The 20,335-nt window shown below is 39.3% G+C and overlaps 1 protein-coding gene across 1 annotated transcript; it reads right to left on the bottom strand.

Moving 5' to 3' along the window:
• Positions 1 to 714: 714 nt before the first annotated feature.
• On the bottom strand, positions 715 to 17,628 carry LOC135492046 (uncharacterized). Its single transcript, XM_064778152.1, has 10 exons — positions 17,310 to 17,628; positions 13,031 to 13,215; positions 12,432 to 12,555; positions 11,619 to 11,764; positions 10,865 to 10,943; positions 10,010 to 10,089; positions 8,868 to 9,218; positions 8,348 to 8,458; positions 7,894 to 8,061; positions 715 to 6,997 (listed from the first exon to the last, which is right to left on the bottom strand). The coding sequence occupies exons 2-10, from the start codon at positions 13,185 to 13,187 to the stop codon at positions 6,810 to 6,812; spliced, it is 1,404 nt and encodes a 467-aa protein (XP_064634222.1). The 5' UTR covers positions 13,188 to 13,215; positions 17,310 to 17,628; the 3' UTR covers positions 715 to 6,809.
• Between the last annotated feature and the right edge of the window lie 2,707 nt (positions 17,629 to 20,335).

Below are 20,335 nucleotides of genomic sequence, written 5' to 3'. Positions count from 1 at the left end.
TAGGCAGTTATACTCCTTCATCCTGAGTCATAATTTTCCTCTGGTCATATATTCACCAAAAACAGCAAGGACTCTACCCGGGCAATATTCTCTTGGTTCTATCTTTGTGAGCTCATCTGTGTCTGTGGAGCATAAGACCAGGGGAACAAATTATTTCCACAAACCATTACCCCATCTCTATCCCTCACCAAAACTAGCCAATCTCAATCTATTGTTATTAGTTCGATTCCTTACCCCAGTCCTTCATCGAAATATCAGCCAGCTAGCCTATCTGTCTGCAGCCAGGGTCAAAAATCATCCCTACATGTATCTCCAAATACGTCGTAGACAACTCTTTAATTAAGTATAAGTTGCAAAAATGGCAATGAGTTGGTCGTTAGTGTAACATGAATATGTATTAGGTTCACTGGTGGCAGCCAATAGGAACATCAATGAACCTGGAGGGCGAAAGCCCGTACACTACATTAGTGGGGATCTTAGGGAATATACATAGAATCAGGGGACAATCTGGGGATATAGAGATAACCCTGTAAGTAATTGTTAGCTGATGCAGTCAAAACCCACTTAATCTGGATGCTCTTGACTGGACAACATCCAAATCAATAGCACACTCTATTATTAGGCTTCTCCAAAATTTTATTTGTCTGTTTGGCTTTCAGCCCTGTCAGTAGCTTTTCTGATGGAAATTCAAAGAGAGTGACACGAACAAGGGTATTGGTGTTCATGAAAATGTGGAAATTATTTATTAAACCATCAGATAAAGGTCATAATTGATAACAACAAGCGACAACTGTTCAGGAATATTGGGAGAGAAAACGGAACTAACAGATTAAAAAAAACACTGGCACCTCCTAAAGATTACAGGCCAAAATGCATTATTGTTTGAATACACGCTCGATCATATCAAGACATTTTAAACAACTGGAGTTTGTAAATTTCAATCAGGCAAACTTGACAAAGACCTCACACCTTTGCTTCTTATTCTATTCCCCCAGCAAAATTCATCCAAAATTTTACTCAAAAAAACTACCAAGATGAGAGAGCTGTTGGCTAAAATGTTCGTCCCGAGAAATAAAAGCACAGCCGGCGGCCATCGTCAGAATTCGGCTTGGAAGAAGTGCTGTGGCTTCCAAAGTTGCTGGACGCTTGTGATTTCAGACAACAAACCCATTTTTTTACACCCATATGTCATGAAATTTGGGAAGTGTGAAAAGATGGCCCACTTATTTTCTTCATGACTATACTAAATATTTGTTTTGATAACTTTAAACCTGGTGTACTCTGATAAACGCTGTTTAGGATAACTGTAAAATGAGTTCCCCCAGCTAATCTCACAAATTCAACATCAAAATATTACGGTAACCAATACTAAATAATTTAAAATGTCCCTCAAATTAGGGATTAATCCAGGAAAAACGAATAAAATATTGGCACAAATTATGCAATTTTCCATAAGAAAAAATATTTGTTGACTCAAGAATGTTAAGTTTGGCACACATTGAATAATCACAGCATATTACATATAGATACAAAATGTAATATGTAAACAAACACAGATTTCCACATACATGAACATTTTTATTTTTTTTAAAGCTGATGACAAAGGAAAAACATAACCGTTCTGTTATCTGGACAAATTCTGTTGACATTCATGGTAGGTTGGTAAGAATGTCTACATCTAGATTGTCACAATCATATTTATGAAAGCAAACTGCCAAGTAAACAAATGTGGTATTTTCATATTCAAATCAAATGTTTTTCAAATGCAATTTCTGTTTGTCCATTTCATCATTTTCATCACCAAAAGACTAGGTGCATTTTTTCTTGTTACTGTAAGCTTCCTTCATAACCAAAATACATGTCAAGAGTTCAGGCCATGCAAATGCTGTTTAAGCCCTTTCCAAAAAAATGAAACAATTATCATGATAAAACATTAAAGAGAATTTTAGTCGAGTTTGTCTTTTTCAATATACATGTATAATAAAAAGAGACATTTTCCTTTCATAACATGTTGCAACAGAATTGCCCAGTCAACTTTGCAGCTGTTTCACTATATTGTACATATTGACAGCATTTCATGCTTATACTTCTTTGCCAAGTGAAAAATCTTTGTACAAAATATAAAACTTGGCAGATGAGGATTAGTTATGACTTTAAAAATACTTTTCGTTTTAAGCATAGTTACCTAGCAGGATTCGAATGCTTGTTTTAATATAGCACTGAAACCAATTTTAAAATGAATCAACTTTTCCAACTTTTTTTTCATTGCCCATCTGACAAGTAAATATATGTGTACCAAAATATACTGTCCCACCATGTTATTGAAATGATTTCTTCATTTAGCTCATGGTAGAAATGTATAAACATGAAAAAGGATATGAATATATGTGTAAAGGTTTTGCACTAATATACATAGATTATATAAAATCATTTTGATAAAATATACACATACTCACAAAACGCGATATCCGCCATATCCAACATTTTGAAGTAAACCGCACTGCAGCAATGCCTATTTGAAATCTAATTAGTCCTCATAATTTTAGAGCATTTGGTAATCAAAAAATTTTGACGATAAAAAAGTCCAATGCATTTTCAGCTAATTCCAAACTTAAAATAATTTTCCCCAAAATGGCAAAAACAGAGATATCGCGTTTTGCAATGAAACTCATGGAATGATGATGTGAAATAAAGATAATCTTATATTGGATTCTCTGCCGTATAACATCCTCTAAGGCCTAAAGGGGAATCACAGGGGAACGGCACTTCAGCGCCCTTCCAAAAAAATATTCAACTTGACTATGGAATTTTGAAAAAAATCTGGGAAACATGAGTGTGAAATGCTGGAGGCAAATGTCAAATGTTAGGAGTTTGAGGATGTTATACGAGAGGACATCCAGTATAACCTTACTACTTTCACGAAGAATGCCCGTAGAAACTACTTTGCACTCGAGAAGCACGTGGTACAATATTAAAAAAGCAGCTAAAACCATGTCAGGCATCTGACCATCTCCAATTCCTGACCATGCCTATTGCCATAGTTCAGGTCAAATACAAGAGCTCTCAAGAGTATAACTTTAGTAACCAAAGATATGTTGGACATGGACTCTCCTGACGTTCTTGAAATTCATCAGAAATTCAGGTCATATCAAAAACCGAAATTCAACAATTGATATACTTTTTAAACATAATTGGTATCAGTATTTATATATAATCCGATGATAAACATTTATGAACAGCATGAATGATTATCAGGGTTAGAAAGCATGTTCAGGTATTTGCACATATCATGTTGACATGTTATTTCATGTTGAGCTACTGGGACCAGGATTCATGCACTTTAATCTTCATTAAAATGAAGATGTAACGACAGGCCAACATGATGTTCTGAGCTACGCGTACATGTAACATGTTTTATACCCCGATCGGCTCAAAAAATGACAGGACAAAACGAGACAATCACTCATGCCTGCAATTTCAAAAACTTCCAGGAATGTCCAAACCACTCGGATAATAGGCCACGAAACATCAACTTAATAGAGAGGATAAGAGATTGTTCCGCTAACACTAACACCAACGCAAACGCTTTTTGTGTCGCGTGACCTTGACCCTTATAGCGTTAATACGCAATTCGTCATGCCACGACCAAAAATCTCGTCCCCAAATCATCTTCATCCATACAAATAGTACTTTGACGACACGTAGAGCTTATGTGGCTGGTATCACCTGTAGTTGCGAGGACAGGCCCTCTCTGGTATTTCTAATGAAAATTTCATTTCAACATTGCCTCAAAACCAACTTGGTAACATTCATTGATGTCTTTGTGCGGTGACATCAGTACCGAGTCTTGTCAGCCCTATTACGACATGTTATGCCCGCCGTTCACGATCAAATTTAATTTGACCAAAAAAATATGACCAAAAAGTTTGATCGTGAACGACGGGAAAGTGGATGAAATATGTTCCTAGGATAAAAATTGTTGTGGATAGAACCGGTCCTATTTATTTAGTACGATTCGGAAATATTGGATCGTGAGCGGCGGGATTGGATTTTTTCTGTACGATTAACCGTTTGAGTCAAAGTAGCCATTTCAATATTATCGGGCCATCAATCAATGAACACATCAATTAGATGGGTTTTTTTTCAGGTGTGACGCGCATTGGCGTTTTTAGTAACAATTAAAGCATGGTCTTTCACTATCCGAGCTGTCCAAATAGGTAGGCCTATTCATATACTGTACCGATCCTTTGTGAGCCGGTGTAATGTTTTTGAGTGTTTCTGTTTTTGAGTGTTTCCCCTCATTGTTTGGGAACGCTCAAAAATAGATTGACGAGTTTTTCTGTGTATCCCTCCTATTGAAAAGTCATGGTCTCTCTAGCTGCCTATTGTTTGGAAACACTGAAACATGGGGAACAACCACAGATGTTACACCGGGACAGCGACAAAGACAGTTAATATAGTTATAATAATGAGTATTATGCGCCAAGAAATAATTCAGGTACACTTTATACAAGCAACTCGCACCATACCTGCACACTCGGTCGAAACGCAGGCTTGTACCAAGATGGTTTGGACACAAAATGCTGTAGATGTGTTGATCGAAGAGTATAGGGCTCGCAACAATTGCAGTTATGGCTGCACATGCAGCAGCTGCCGCAATCAGTCTTGACTGCACGGGAGCCATATTGGAAAAGATTTGATGAAATAAATCCATCGTGCACGACCCGCGGCTGAACTAGAAAATTTGACACAAAAGTTTGACCAACAGATTTGACCAAAAAATTTGATCGTGAACGGCGGGCATTATGCTGGTCCGCGGATTCTTGCTGTAATACCGTGCACACCGCAATTCTCTGACGCCGATTCGGCTTACATGAAGTGAGGAAGCTCGCCGGTCAGGTCGACCACTGTTCAGAGGTTGGTGTGCGTGAAATCAGCTCCACCATGGCCATTGCAATACATTTTTTTATCAGAGGGTTGTTCGAGTTGAATTTAATTGTTTATTCGTCTCTTCAATGTAGCACATAATTAAAATGGCAGGCAAGCGATGACGCTTCTCGATCACCCAGGACGTATTACTGCTGCGCGAGGTACTCACGGTGAAGCTTTTTGCCCAAGGAGAAAAGAAAAAGAAATGGCTTTGGCAGGAAACTGCGAAGAATCTCTCAATGCCAATATCTGTCCTATTATTTTACGGTTGATGAAATTGAAGGTGATAATGGTGGAAGGACATCTGCCTAGTTTATTGTGATCCGAAAATGGTATTTTAAACCGATTGTCCAACCCGCATTATACATCACCAATAATATCCAAGCCCGACAATACCCGATTTCTACTCCCGCCTCGATGAGTCGAGCCTTGACAACCGGACATAATAGTAGGCCTTTCGCAGCTATACAAGGGTGTGATATCTTGTCTTCGTTTCTTCCAATTGGTCTTTAAATGTAATATGAAAAGTTTCGCAGTAGAGTCATGACTAGTCATGATGATTACATTGTTAACTCTTGAATAGAATATATCCCACCCCTTTTATCGCTGCGAAAGGCCTACTATTGTGTTCGGCTCTTTAGCCTCTACCAATCGAGGCGGTGGTACAAATCGGGTATTGTCGGGCTTGGGATCTTATTGGTGAGTGGATCCAGTATGATCGCAAAGAAGGTCCCTTTTTTATGGTTGTGATTGACGTAATTACAATTGGAAAAAAACGTTAGCGGTGAAATAGCGAACATTTTCTTTACCTGAAATACGTTATTTAATACGATAACGTTCAAAATAGTGTTATCGTTATCGTTAGTGTTTATAGGGGAACGATCTCTTATCCTCTCTAATAGCGCGAATTGATCGGGAACTAACCCTTATTTTACACGCAATGAATAAAGGACTTGGAGCGAGAGATGCAAGAAAGCATACTGGAAGTTCTTGCAAATGAGACGCACCAATGCTTTACATATAATGTACTTAGCACCAGTAGAGACTGATTGAAATAGAGACTTTCAGCAAGGTCTAATATCCTGCCCGTATAATGTATTCCTATCAATTTTGCGTACGACGTCATCAGGGCGTGTAGTTTCGACGACAAGTGTAACCCCATAAGTATACGGCAAAGCGCAAGAACTGTATTCCATGCGGGAAGCAATACGTATGATATTGAACAATTTATCTCGCATTTGCTGCTAAATTGAGACTTCTATCATATTTCCATCTCTATATTATTGTTTGAGAAATATTGTAGATTACGTTGATGATGCTTTCGTTTGTGAGGTATGTTTTTTGGGAGAAATTAGAGGCGTTTTCATTGCCACTTATCCCTTCAGCCGTTCACAAATTGCACACGGATGAACTACCGATGCTGCAGCTCATTTTATGTCCTACCTACGTATCGCCTACCAGTATTTTCCATACGGATTCATGATACGTTTTGTCGGTGCTGAAAGTCGCTATTGACTAGCCATCCTTACGTATTCTTCAGGAAGTGATGATGCCCGAAGCGCAAATATCCTGCCAGAAGTGAACAGAATATACAAAACTTTTGTTTGAAAATTGAGTGTCATAATATCTACTCCGATTTTCAAAGTGAAGCCCCTCCCCCCCCCCCCCTGTAATGCGCACGATGATGTAGTTATAGTCAGGTAAATCCTATTGGTGCGTCTATGCTAGAACCCCCGCATCGGGCCTATGATGCCTCTCCAGCTCACACCATCACCGCTTTGTTCAGCCAATGAGTTTTAAGTTGCATATAATATACATGCGTATATATACATGTATATATAAGATGAGTTCTTGTTACATTGGATATGAAACTATGCGTACTACACAAGCAGATACTGGCTGTTGTCAGTGCTATTAGGGACGGACTGGTCTGCATTATGTTGACTTGTGCTGCGACTTTGATGGTTATGGCTATGGCGACGTATACAGGTTGACAGGCAGTCCAGCCATTCCATCCGACACAGACGGCGAAAACAGGAGATGTTGTGCTCGCGTGGGATCGGTAGATCTGGAAACAAATAGTGAGACATGATTAACTTGAACCGGTCTGATTTATCATCTACATCTTCACATCAAAATTAAAGGTTACCCATTCATTCACCCGGCTTCTAATTAATTTGATGTCATCTTCCTGACACTTTTTTAAGCTGAAAGAACGTGTGCATGGCACAATCTATTACTATAATTCATGAATTCATGTCCACGTAATTATCAGGTCTCCAGCATTGAAACGTTTAACACCGATGGACTTTCAAAGCATCATTCGTTTGAAGAACTACAGGGATGTTCCAAAAGAGAGTGGCCTGGGGACGCCTTTGCTCCGACAATAGGGATGTAAAGATTGCACCCGACTTCGACTCCGACTCCGACTGGCGCACCACTCGCAAGCGGAGTCGAAGTACGCGCTGACGCGGTTAAGAAATTCCCCGAGTCGGGCATCAGTTCTACTCTTTAGCGCTAGATGGCGCGACGACTTTGTAAATATAGGAGGTGTAAAAAGTTACTTCCGGGTTCAGTTCTCAGGTGTGTTTTGCCCTGTAACAGACGAAAAACTGGAAAATGGAAGGAGATTTGGCTGCATCGGGTTTACAAATAGACGAGAATTCAGAGGATGAGCCAACCTTCCATCTGCAAGCTTGACGCACTTGTTCTACATAACCATTATAAAGAGTTAAAACCGATTTAATGGTGATACTTAATTTAGAAATATTGGAGATCACTTACGACTCACGCAGGTGCAAGTCGTTTTCACGAGCGAGTAGAGAACATAACCCCGTTATTTTTGATGACGTAGTTCACAGAAAGGGAATCACCCGGAGTGGGAGTCGGGGGCCCGATCTTAACCTCCCTATTAATGACCCGGAATTATTTCTTGTTCATCCTGCATTGGATACGATAACTTACTGCACTGAGCTATTATCCTTGATCTCAGTGGAGAATATGGTATCCACCAGTTCCTTTTAGGTGAGAACATTGCATCAAAAAGGGGCCTTAGGTTTGGTCCATCACTGCAACATGATTCCCTCCAGTTATCGAGGACAGTGTACATCCTTCCTCGGTCATTTAGTTCCTCTGGTAATTGGAATTTTAAAGAAAAATAGACCGAATGAATGATTTGAATATGAATTTAAGATAAATTTACAAGCTGATTAGAACAGGACCTTTGGAAATGTGTTTCAATGCTGTTTATCGTCCACTCCCACCAATAGCGACGCTGATACTTGAAGGTCAGTGAAAACAATGTCCCACTAAATAAAAAGACTGGTTCCACCATGCTTCAAACAGATAGATGTGTAAGGATTCGTTTCGGGTCATCATTAGCAAACTAATGAATAATTACGAAATGTTTAAAACTCACCTCTCAGTTCACTCTCTATCCCTGAGAGCTTTTCTCCAAGGAGATTCTCTCCGAGACTTCGCCAGTGTCGACACTTTTCGTCCGTCAGGTAATCTTGCACCACTTCGTAGACTAAAGAAAAAACCGATGCGACTAAATTGTACAGTAAAATGAATAGTAATATTTCGGCATGCTTTCCACAAAAACCCAACAGATAATTAAATGCCGGAAGTATCTTTTTCTCGTACATGTAGCACATGTTTTAGATTATAGCCGACATGTATTTCATTCCATCAGCTTTTGTTGAAGTCGTTACAAAGCAGAGTTTGGGAACAAAAATGAATATAACTCGCTGGTCGGTTCCCTCTCTTATATGTCTTATGAGTGCGTGGAAGAGGCTGCATGCTAAATAATCAGCAGCTTTCTTTAAATCTGTTCTAATACCCGAGCGGGGAGGAAGCAAAAGTTGGCGGGATAAATGCTTGTCCATGACTACTCAAAACTAAGCTATGAAATGATGATTCAATTTTTATCAAAATACCTTTTATACTCTCCTGCTTCCTATTAATCACCAGGACATTTTCCAAGTGTTCAACGATGGCCAGATGCATTTCGTATCGCTCCTTCCTGAAGGCTTTGATTGCAAGTACAAATAATATCGCAAAAATAGCTATTGCTAGCAGGCTGACCATTACACGGATAACAATATCGCCATTATTGTCTGTTTTTGGAGGCTTTGTTTCTGGGGATGGCCTGCTTCCCTCATGTCCCTTGGACCTATCTTCATCCTTCACATCAGATTTCGGGTCGACTGAAGTTTTGTCCGGAGCGACAGGCGTTGGTTGAACAGTTGTCGAAGTGATCTCGCCTGGCTTTGGGCAATTTTCAATGTCTGAAAACACACACAAATAACTGTACATCAAAATAGTAAACTGCATAGTACCTAATCAATAGCAGACATACTGCCGCGATACTATTAATCAACTACATTGTAACTCAAAAGAATCAACAGGTCATTCAAACAGCCTGCCACTAAGACAAAATGTATGATTTTGTGAAATCAACAAGACCGACTTGGTCAGTTTAACATATGATTGGTTAATCCTGAGAGTAAATGTCACACCAAGGAGGCATTTTCCGCCTTCTTAACGGTTTCTCTAACTTCTCTTGATTTATCGGACAAAAGTCCGACTTCTCCCTGAAAGGTCAGATTTCTAAAAAACCTCTGAAAAATACCAGGGCTTCCCAAAATGGGCAATAAAGATCAAATGCCTATGTTGAATGGGGTTGATGAGGTGCGAGCGAAACACTCAGAGTGACTCTAAAAGTGTGAATACTAATTAGCTCACTCAACTGGGTCACCTCATTAACCCCATTCAACATAGGCTTTTATGCCCTAATTTGGGAACCCCTAGTATTTTTCACAGGTTTTCTAGGGAAAATCTGGAAAAGGTTAGAGAAACCGTGAAAAAGTCGGAAAAAACCTCTAATTGTTGACGCCAGCCCATTGATACTCATGGACTGAATTCGATTTATGGGGCTCTATTTGATCAATAAACCACTTGGCAGAACGTCCATTCTGCCTGACTTTTGTCGGATAAATCAGGAAAAATTAGAGAAACGGTTAAGAAGGCGGAAAAAGCCTCCTACTGGAGATGCTGTAGCCATGTCTGTTTGACTCACCTGATATAACTTTCGCAGTGCAAATTGCATCTGATGTGATATTGGCCTCCCGGATTGTACATCTATATTCTTCTTTGCATCTTGAAATATTAAGGAATGCATTTAATCAAAATACTAAAACAGTGTCTTTTTTAACGGCGTTACCAGAATGCATTGCGCGAATGCTTGGCAAAATTTATCTGAACTCTGAAAATAGTTTCCGAGGAATTTTCTCACAATGTCTTTACTCCTAAGAACTGCTATCTTTAAGAGCTAGCATATTTTTTCACATGTAAAATTCGTATGGTGTAAGAGAATTGTCATATCGATAGAAAGCTTGATTTGCAATGAGTTTCTTTCCAGTTTAAAATACGATTCGGAGATATGTTGGCTATAGAAAGTGGAAGAGCTTGTTGTACAACAAGGCTGTGATGCTGTTCAAAACAGGTTATGTCACTCACTTGGTGATAACTTTGATTCAATGTTTTCTCCTTCGGTTATTATAAGTCCTATACACCTTTCCAGAAATGGGGCGCTGAGAGTCCGAAATAGTGATGTCATAAGGGGAAACTAGGCCTTATGGTGGAGGGACAAAGGAGATAGTCATGGTTGACCAACACACTTGAATGCCTTTGATGACGGACAAGGGGGGAAAGTTAGTTCCAATGCAAGCCACCAATTTCGGGAAGCATGTATAGAATTAATGCCCAGTTAAACATAACTTCCAATCAGTGGCTTTTATCTTGTTTGGAACAACCAGGTCAAGAAAGCTCATCCTGAACTTCAGGACAACGCTCATGCATATCCAGATTTTAAACCCAAGAATTCCCGCTCGAAACCTGATGATGAATTATGCCACACTAGGTAGCCACATACCTCCTCACCGGCATACATCTCTGATGATTGTTCTTCTCATTCGAGAAGGTCAAACCATGTTTGCACCGCTCACAACGACCTGAAGCAAAATGAGCACATTATCATAACAAAATGTAAGAATGTTTTATTTACAATTCGAAGTCTTTTGTAAAATCCAATGTGGAAATATCGCCGAGTCAGTTTGTTTTCGCATGAAGTGCATTTTGACTGTGGTTGCTTGAATGAGTCAAACACTGAAGATATTGTTGAAGTGGTTTTATATCCGGTTGACATGCAGGAATGAGAGTAGAAAAGTACAACAGTCCTAAAAGGAAAAGTAGGTTTTCCCATACATTTACTGAATGAAAAGTGCCTTTAATGGTAAAGTCCTACAACACATATCCCATGATAACTTTTGTGCAACACTTTCCATAAACCAGGTGGCCTAATTTTCTCGTGCCGTTGTGCTTCGAATTTTATTCCAAGCACTAGAAAATAATCGTCAAATCATCAAATACGCGTTCCGTCGGCTTTGGACATTGCGCATGTCTGGACCAGATCTCTCCAGGCCATCCTATCATTGGTCAGTGTAGTCATGGGATCGATCTGATTTTCTCAAAATGGTAAAAAAGCGTTTTGCAGAACATACTCTTCATTTGAAGAAATGTGTGAATGCTGGTATCCGCAGTGTATTAGAAACAGTGCCATATTTGCAGTTAACTGCTTTTGATATCAAGAAAGAATTGAAAGAAGGGTATTTTAGAATGAAACATACCCGAATGTGTCTGTCCCCAGCCCTTCGGACAGTTCCTATTTGGCAAACACATTGCACCATCTTCGAGGTGATGCCATTTCTCCGGACAGTGGCAGATGGCGTCGGTTGTCTCATCGCCTTTTAGGAAAAAGTGGTGACAGCGCTTCCTGGAAGGAATAAAAAATCATGTCCTCATAAGTCTTCAAATCCTAAAAGATAAATTCATTCGGCGGTACTTTGTTATAACGTTTCAACAATTTGTTACATGTAGTTAATCAAGAAAAGCATGGTGATGTTTTTGCGGATTTACAAGGAGAAGATACGGACGATGTTTTTCATTTGTGCATCAGTGTCGAGATGTTTTGATGAAATATCTCGATTAGGATTTAGATACTCGTGGACGTTTGGAGAAAAAATAGACATACAGGAATTCTTCCTCAAACGTCCCATCCCTTGTGTTGTTGGGCGATCTGACAAGGACGTATACACTCTTAAAATGAAATCGTAAAAAATAACATACGTTTTTTGTAGACTATTCTATTCTTTACTATACTCTAGTAGTCGCTATTGCACCTACTGTGAACTTAGCTTTGTTTTAACTATCAAAATAGTAGCTCTTAACCATTTTGATGGTAGTTTATGCTAGTTTTTTAGCAGGACCAACTAATTGATGGTTAGTTTTACTAATTTAACTGTTGGTGCAATAGGAAATACCAAATTATTTGTTTTTACTGATCAATTGTAAGAGTGTATAGTGTATCGAATTGAAAAATGGATGACTCTGATAATATTATTCGAGCAGAAAAAGGTCATAATATCAAAAGGTGATCGTACTTGTTCCTGCACTTTGTCCTATCCGTTAGTGACATTTTCCTATCGCTGAACGTCTGGTTTGAGTCACATTTCTTGCACCAGCTACTGGTCATGTTGCCCTTCTCACATGGCATTGGCTGGTAGCCTAAAAGGTCAATGTTACATGTAGGTATTTTTACAAGTAAGCATACGACAATCTGGTTCGGGAAAACCTGGATATCCGTCCCACTAAAGCCGAAAATAACCACTACAAATAGCACCATGGATCGTGGGGCATTCCCCTCCCAGCCAATTGCTGTTGATAATGGTATCAAATACTCCCGAAAACAGTACCGTATTAGGTCACTTATGTCTTTCTAATTGAATTAATTTATTTGTAAATGGTGTAAATGGTGTAAATACTTTAATAAAAAATATTACTATGCCATATCGTGCGTTGTATTTAGCACAAAGCAACTCACTCACACCGAAATGTCTCGGAGATTTATAAAAAACTGATGATACACATAAAAACAGTTAATAGACCAATGGACCAGATCACTCTTGAACATTGTTGATAGCTTTTACAGTGGTCTTAATTCGTTATCGAGTTCTAAGTGTGTCGATTTTTTTGCTCTCACCTTTGTCACAAGTTATATCAACGCAACACGCCCATTGGTTTGACTCTTGGTTATAGTAAGAGTCCGTTCCGCCAGGACAGCGCCCACCAAATATTGGCACCAGAAAAAGAATGGCCCAAATATATGGGATGATAAACAGTGCCGTCTCTCTTTTCATTTTCTATGAGCTTGGTGTTTTCGGCTACCTGAAAAAGAATCAATAGTGGTACTGTATTACGGTTTGGCAGGTGGCACACCTCTGAAAAACATCTTCTCTGCCGCAAAAGAACCTTGGTAATTGGAAATCTATTCAAAGACAACATTTATAGGGACGCTCCAAACATATGTGAGAACCTTGAAATTTATATTTTGGTGGTCCAGCGGAAGCCCTGACTGAGGATCACCCATCCCAAAGCTAACGTATCAGATAATAAGCGCGTTACGGTAAATTTAATTAATTTGTAAGGCCCTAATCTGTTGATCTATTGTCATTCACATTGAATGAGGTCAGATTTCTCAAAACCTCTGAAAAATACCAGCAGGGCTTCAAAAATTAGGGCGGAGCAAGGTGTATATTAAATGGGGTTAATGAGATGTGAACCAAACACTGCACCCAGAGTGACGCTAATTGAATACTAGCTCAATCAATTAGGTCACTCTGAGTTTTTGGCTCACACCTCATTAACCCCACTCAACACATGCCTTTGAAAAATACTAGGGCTTCCCAAAATAGCGCATCAGACATTTTCTAGAAATCCGACCTTTCTGGGAAAAGTTGGACAATGTCAGACTTTTGTCAGATAAATTAGGAAATAAGAGAAACTGTTGAGAAGTCGGAAATTGCCTCCTACTAGTGTAAGTTCGTAGTAAAGTACTTTCTGATCTACATGTGCATTGTAAGGCTCCAATGGGTTCAACATCAATGTCGGTTCGTTATATAATGTAGTGCTCCTCAATAGCTGCACCTGACACACTTTTCAAAGATTCGAGTTGAACATATTTTCCCTGCTACTTGTTCATTGAAGTGTAAAATGAAAGTGTCAGACGGTGTTCACTTTTTGAAACTCACCCAACAAACGTTATGAATGAGTGTATTGATCGATTTAAAGTCACTGTCATGAATAAAAGATCAGGTCACTTGAATTTCCAAAAACCAACACAAGAGAGAAACGTCCAAATTATCTACAATGCAGGCAATACCGGTGTGACAGCGGATATAGTCCCCCTGAAGTCATAGTCCGGTAGCATTGTATTTGACCAATTAAGCAGCATGATCTATTGTACCGCTAACCCTAACCAAAACATTTAGCAATGCGGGCTATTGTTACACGGACTATCATCCCTAGGACTACTATCCCTTGCACACCTGTTATCCCAGTACACACGTCCTGGATTGTTTGCAATATAATGGCGCGCCATTGACGTCACGGGGCAGGGCTATGGCGATAGGCATATGACGGTGGGGATTACCGTTTTAGAATTCACATATCTGCGCATCAAAATGGTGCCATTTGCTTTTGACACCACGCCAAACCACGCGATTTCTACAGATGCGACATGTTGCAGCTAGCCTCAGCCAATTGTTGCTGCCAATTTCAATTCAATTCAATTCAATTAAATTCATTCCCAACTTAGTTAAAAGTACAGAAAAAAAACATAAAGGGTATAGTATGCAATGGTGGCAGACGTTACAACATTGTCGATCAAGGGTTGACAGGTAAAGGGGTTGAGATGATTAGAACATCAGAAGGAATTTGGCTCATTTTACAAAAAAATTACCTTGGAGCAAACTTTTCATTTTGATGACATTTGGATTGTACATGGTGCATTGCCCTTTTGATAGCTAAGATTAAAGGCTCGTAACACCAGTAGGAGACTTTTTCGGACTTTTTAACCGTTTCTCTAACTTTTTCCTGTTTCATCAGACAGAAGTCCGACATTTCCCTGAAGTGAAAGGTCAGATTTCTCAAAACCTGTGAAAAATACCAGCAGGGCTTCCAAAATTAGGACACTCTGAGTGTTTGGCTCACACCTCATTAACCCCATTCAACACATGCCTTTGGTGCGCCATTTTGGGAAGCCCTGGTATTTTTCACAGGTTTTCTAGAAATCCGACCTTTCGGGGAAGGTTGGACAATGTCAGACTTTTGTCGGATCAATCAGGAAAATAAGAGATAGATAGATAGATAGATAGAATTAGCATTTCTATAGCGCCCCATATCACTGTCGCAATGTTCTGTGGCGCTCCCCACCTAGTTTGAATCACACCCCGAAATAGTCTCGAAATAGAAATGTCTTTAGAGAACTTTTGAATGTGGCCAATGAGGTCTCTTGTCGCAGTGTGGCGTCCAAAGTGTTCCACATTTGGGGAGCAAGAATCTCGAATGCTCTCCCACCAAACGTTTTGAGTCTATATGTTGGCTGAGTTATAATATCCTGCGACCCTGATCTTAGTGGCCGGGTTGGCACGTGGGGAGTGATGAGGCTGCAAAGGTACCCGGGGGCTGTGCCATGTATCGCTCCGTAGACCAGGACCAACAACTTGTAAATCATTCTTTGCTCCACCGGCAGCCAGTGCAATTCCTTCAGGACAGGCGTGATGTGATCAGAGCGAAATCTTTAACAAGTCGGAAATAGCCTCCTACTAGTGAAAGTTCGTAGTAAAGTACTTTCTGATGTACATATACATGTACATTGTAAGGCTCCAATGGGTTCAACATTAATGTCAGTTTTGTTATATAATGTAGTACACCTCAATGGCTGTACCTTACACGCATTTCAAAGATTCGAGTTGAACAGCTTTCCCTGCTAGTTTTTTCATGCGAGTGTATAATAAAAGTGTCAGAAGGAGTTCACTTTTCGAAACTCACCCAATAAGCGTTATGAATGAGCGTATTGATCGATTAAAAGTCACTGTCATGAATAAACAATCAGGTCACTTGAATTTCCAAAAACCAACACAAGAGAGAAATGCCCAAATTATCTACATTGCAAGCAATACCGTTTATCCCTGTACACACGTCCAGGATTGTTTGCAATATAATGGCGCGCCATTGACGACACGAGGCTCAGGTGATGGGCATATGACGGTGGGGATTACCGTTTTAGAATTCACACATCTGCGCATCAAAATGGTGACACCACGCCAAACCACGCGATTTCTACAGATGCGACATGTTGCAGCTAGCCTCAGCCAATTGTTGCTACCAATTTCAATTCAATTCAATTCAAATCAGTTGAATTTATTCCCAGCTTAGTTAAAAGTAGAGAGAAAAATACATAAACGATATAGTATGCAATGGTGGCAGACGTTATACAACATATTCGATCAAGGGTTGACAGGCAAAGGGGTTGAGATGTAGATAAGAACGCCAGAAGGAATTTGGCTAATTTGACAAAAAAAGACTTTTGAACAAACTTTTCCTTTTGATGACATTTGGTTGTGAACAATAATACGTTGACAGGCAATCTTTCTAATTGCTGTAACAACATAACATTCAAGCAGTGAATGATACTCGTCACCAATACCATTATTACACAAAAGAGACATAGTCGTTCTCCTCGTGGGATGCCCGTATGTCTCCCCGTTTCGATGGGAAGCCGGTGATTACACATCCTAAATTAACTGTATATTATGCCAGTGATTCAATTTTCCGGTAGTTTTCAAAGACAAAACGCCCTTTGCAGACTCTATAGTTTAAACATTTAGGTGGCTCTTGAATATCCGTATAACATTTGTTGGCGTTTCTCACGTGTCAAAACAACTCTGGAATATTCCATGAAACCAGCTGTTCCAAGAAATAAACACAGACAACAGATCGAGCCAGCGTTAGTTGCCATTGAGAGTCATCAGAAGGCCTGATCTTGATCAGGAAAAAGCATAGGGCCTATAACAATATTTACAATATTGCTTAATCAAAAATCTGAAAAATTCGAGTTATAATAACGTCATATTGTTTGTCTCTCGTTGTGGTGTGACCGATGGCGGGGTACGTTCATAAGAAGGATTTTACGCACATGCGCACTGGCGATTATTGCGACATACTTTTTTTACGTTCGGTCGTCTTTTTAGTTGGCTTATGGGGCAGAATCACCACATTGATCTATGAGGCAAGGTACATCTTGCAAACTGTTGCAATTGCGATAAAAGCGTAGCAAATGTCAACGTGTTCAGGTCATAAAAATTCATCCGTGTATATATTATTGAGGGCAAGCAGACGACTCTCGATTCTCGCTGTCAAACAATAAACGGACGAAGTAAGAACAGTGAGAAATTGGTCAAAGAGAAAAGTTAACCTACCTAGTTCGTCCTTTTATACGCAGCAATTTTCAATGTAAGTATCGAGCTCCGCGTTCATGCAAAGTCTGTCTTTCTTCCAAATAGCCTATAGTTTGGTCTTTTGCCAGTGTCCTCTTGCTCCAAAGATGACCACACACCGTTTCTATCCAATGTCTCTGAATTCCTTTGTATTTCTCCCAGAAATTGACAATAATTTCAGGTCAAGCAAGGAATTTCGCATTTCAGGCCACTGCTTTTTACTCCTTAATGAACAGATTACGTCATAACCCTCCAATCTTCAAGAAAATGTTTTGAGATATGAAGATGGCTATCATATACAGATGAATGAAGAATATTTCTCTGATTGGTAGATATCATAGTGGAATATAGCACGAGCATGCGCACCAGCACATTACACCTCGTTCTCATCTTAATTGCGGTTCTAATAACACAGCCTGATATATGGGCTGATTCTTGTTTGTGGCTGCGGGCGAGATTGATAGTGCAGCTCATTTCTAGAATATTCTGATTCATACGCTCGTGATCATTCACAAATCTAGGACAAGCATGTTTACGTGAATATAGTTGACCCATAATCTGCTGTGTTGACGTTTTACTATTAGTGCGAATAGTAGTGCCATCTTCAGACAATGTTGAAAATGATACATAAGGTAAAATGGGGGTAATTGTAGCTTCTTTTTCACCTATAACTTTGGTTACGCAATAGATTTCCAGGCAGATTCACTAAAACCGGCGAGCATCTTGTAGTGGCACTTCTTCCAATTTTACAGCCTGCAATTTAGGACACTTAACCTAAAACAATGCCTCTGAGAGACAATACAAGACTCGTGGTCAGGGGCTACAAATACCCTGTGGCCTTGACTAAAATTTAAATTTGCATGTTTTTATGTATAAGAACATTTTTTTCACAGCTTTATGGTCTTTATTGGTTATAAAACTTTCCGTATTATTCCAATATAGTTTGACGACGAGATTTTGTTGGTATCAAACGGTATTTACACATTAAGGGATGTTCGATGCAATCACTTACCAACAATTTAAACAATATCGTCGCAAATCAGATGAATTTTAAACTGGTGTAAAAACACAAGGTTCTATTTATCACCTCTGTTGTAATTACACCTTGTGTCAGACAACATCTTGTGATATTCTGAATTAACTGACGGTCTTGTCGTGCTCCATTAAAAACTGTAGTTTCAGGTATGGGTCATGTATCAACTCCAACTATAGCTGGCATCACTAAACGGTAATGCAATGTACCATAAGAAATGCTGCTATCTAGTCAATGGTGTGACTTTAACTAGAGACACCAGTAACTTTGAAAATATGAACATTATTTCGAAATAATATTAGATAAACTAGTATTAAACCTCAAATATATCATTGTTGGTACATAAAGGGTTAACATTTTATCTAAATCGGGCAGATTTATGATCAAATAATATACAGTGGAACCCCGGTAACACGACCACCCAAGGGACTAAGCCGAAGTGGTCGTGTTACCGGGGTGGTCGCGTTAGTGAATTTAAGAATGATAAGTAGGTTTTCCCGCCAAAACATCGTCCTGGCAGATATGCTGTGTGTACATTGACATGCATTAATGACTACGCCACCGGGTGATTCGATAATTTTGTGTGTATATTACGAATAAAAAATCATTTTCTTGAGTGTTTTGCGTTTAATTTACAACTTATGTAAATGAGTAAATAAACTGACGAGAGCTAATTAGACCAAACATTACATTAAAACTTGAGCATGCTAATTAGAGCAAGCATGTTATTCACACCATCGGCAGCTGCCCTTCTTGATGTCAAGCTAATATTCCCGCTAACATTGAGAGAGGTGATGTGAGAAGATGTTGAGAATTCTTCCTGATGTCTTCCTGCTTTAACTTCAGCCAATTTGAACTGGTACTGATTAAATCATCTTTTTAAAAACGTATTTTATCAATATTACGACGTAGTAAGCATTCTTTACTTTGAGTATTGGTACTCTTACTAATCAACATAATTTATTTGTCCTAAAAACTACGTGCGCATGCCTCTTGACATCATTTAATACTAAATGATGAAAACAAACCGTGAGTCGAAAAGAAAGTTTATTCTTCATTTTATTTGCGCTTACATTTGATCAAACTCACTCACACATCATTTATTTTCATATGGATTCCCATGGTCATTGTGTTCGAGGTGCTAACTATCAACACGGATTTGCGAGAAGGTGCCAATTGATACGATGCGGTCATGGTTGATTACGGCAATTAGGCCTCATGGTCGCGTTAGCGGGGTTAATTTGCAGTTTGGGACCGACCAAGCTGGTGGTCGCGGTTTGGGTACCGGGGTGGTCGTGTTAGCGAGGGCCAGTTAATGGGAATTAGAGAGAAAACCATTCGAGACCGGAGAATTTTGGTCGTGTTCGCGGGGTGGTCGCGTTACTGAGGTGGTCGCCGACCGGGGTTCCACTGTACTTCAGGTATAAATATAAAGAAACCTAGCATCTTCATGAGTTATGACAGGATATATTGAGCTTTTGAAAGGGGCTACAAATAACCCGAGGATACCTTGGTCAGAAAAGTGTCTCTGAAAAATTTAATTTTGATAATTACATCAAATGCCGCATACAACATTCTCTACACTCAATACTGATCACTTGATCCAAGTTTCAAATATATCAATACCTGCAAAAATTTCGATCCCAACTTTTTTGTGCATGTGTCTGATTTGTTTACTTCTTATAGCCAATGCTCTTACATAACCTGTTGCATAATCCAACACTATTTATGTTGTGATGCTCAAGAGTCACCTCTTTCATATTCATTCTTACGTTGGCTGAATAATTCCATGGTTACTGGAATATGAATCAAAAACATTGCCAGGGGCTACAATTAGACCGGGGCTGCAAATACCCCATTTTACCTTATATGCATCACAGCAAGAATTGATTTGAATTTGTCAATCAGTCTCAAAATTAATTTCCTCTGCTGTAAATCAGCACTATATCTCTTATTGTCAATAGCCGTTGAGCTG

Source organism: Lineus longissimus, chromosome 8 (assembly GCF_910592395.1).
Source record: "Lineus longissimus chromosome 8, tnLinLong1.2, whole genome shotgun sequence".
NCBI lineage: Eukaryota > Metazoa > Nemertea > Pilidiophora > Heteronemertea > Lineidae > Lineus > Lineus longissimus.
The sequence above is the reverse complement of the archived record's forward strand: the minus strand, read 5'-3'. Positions and strand labels throughout refer to the sequence as shown.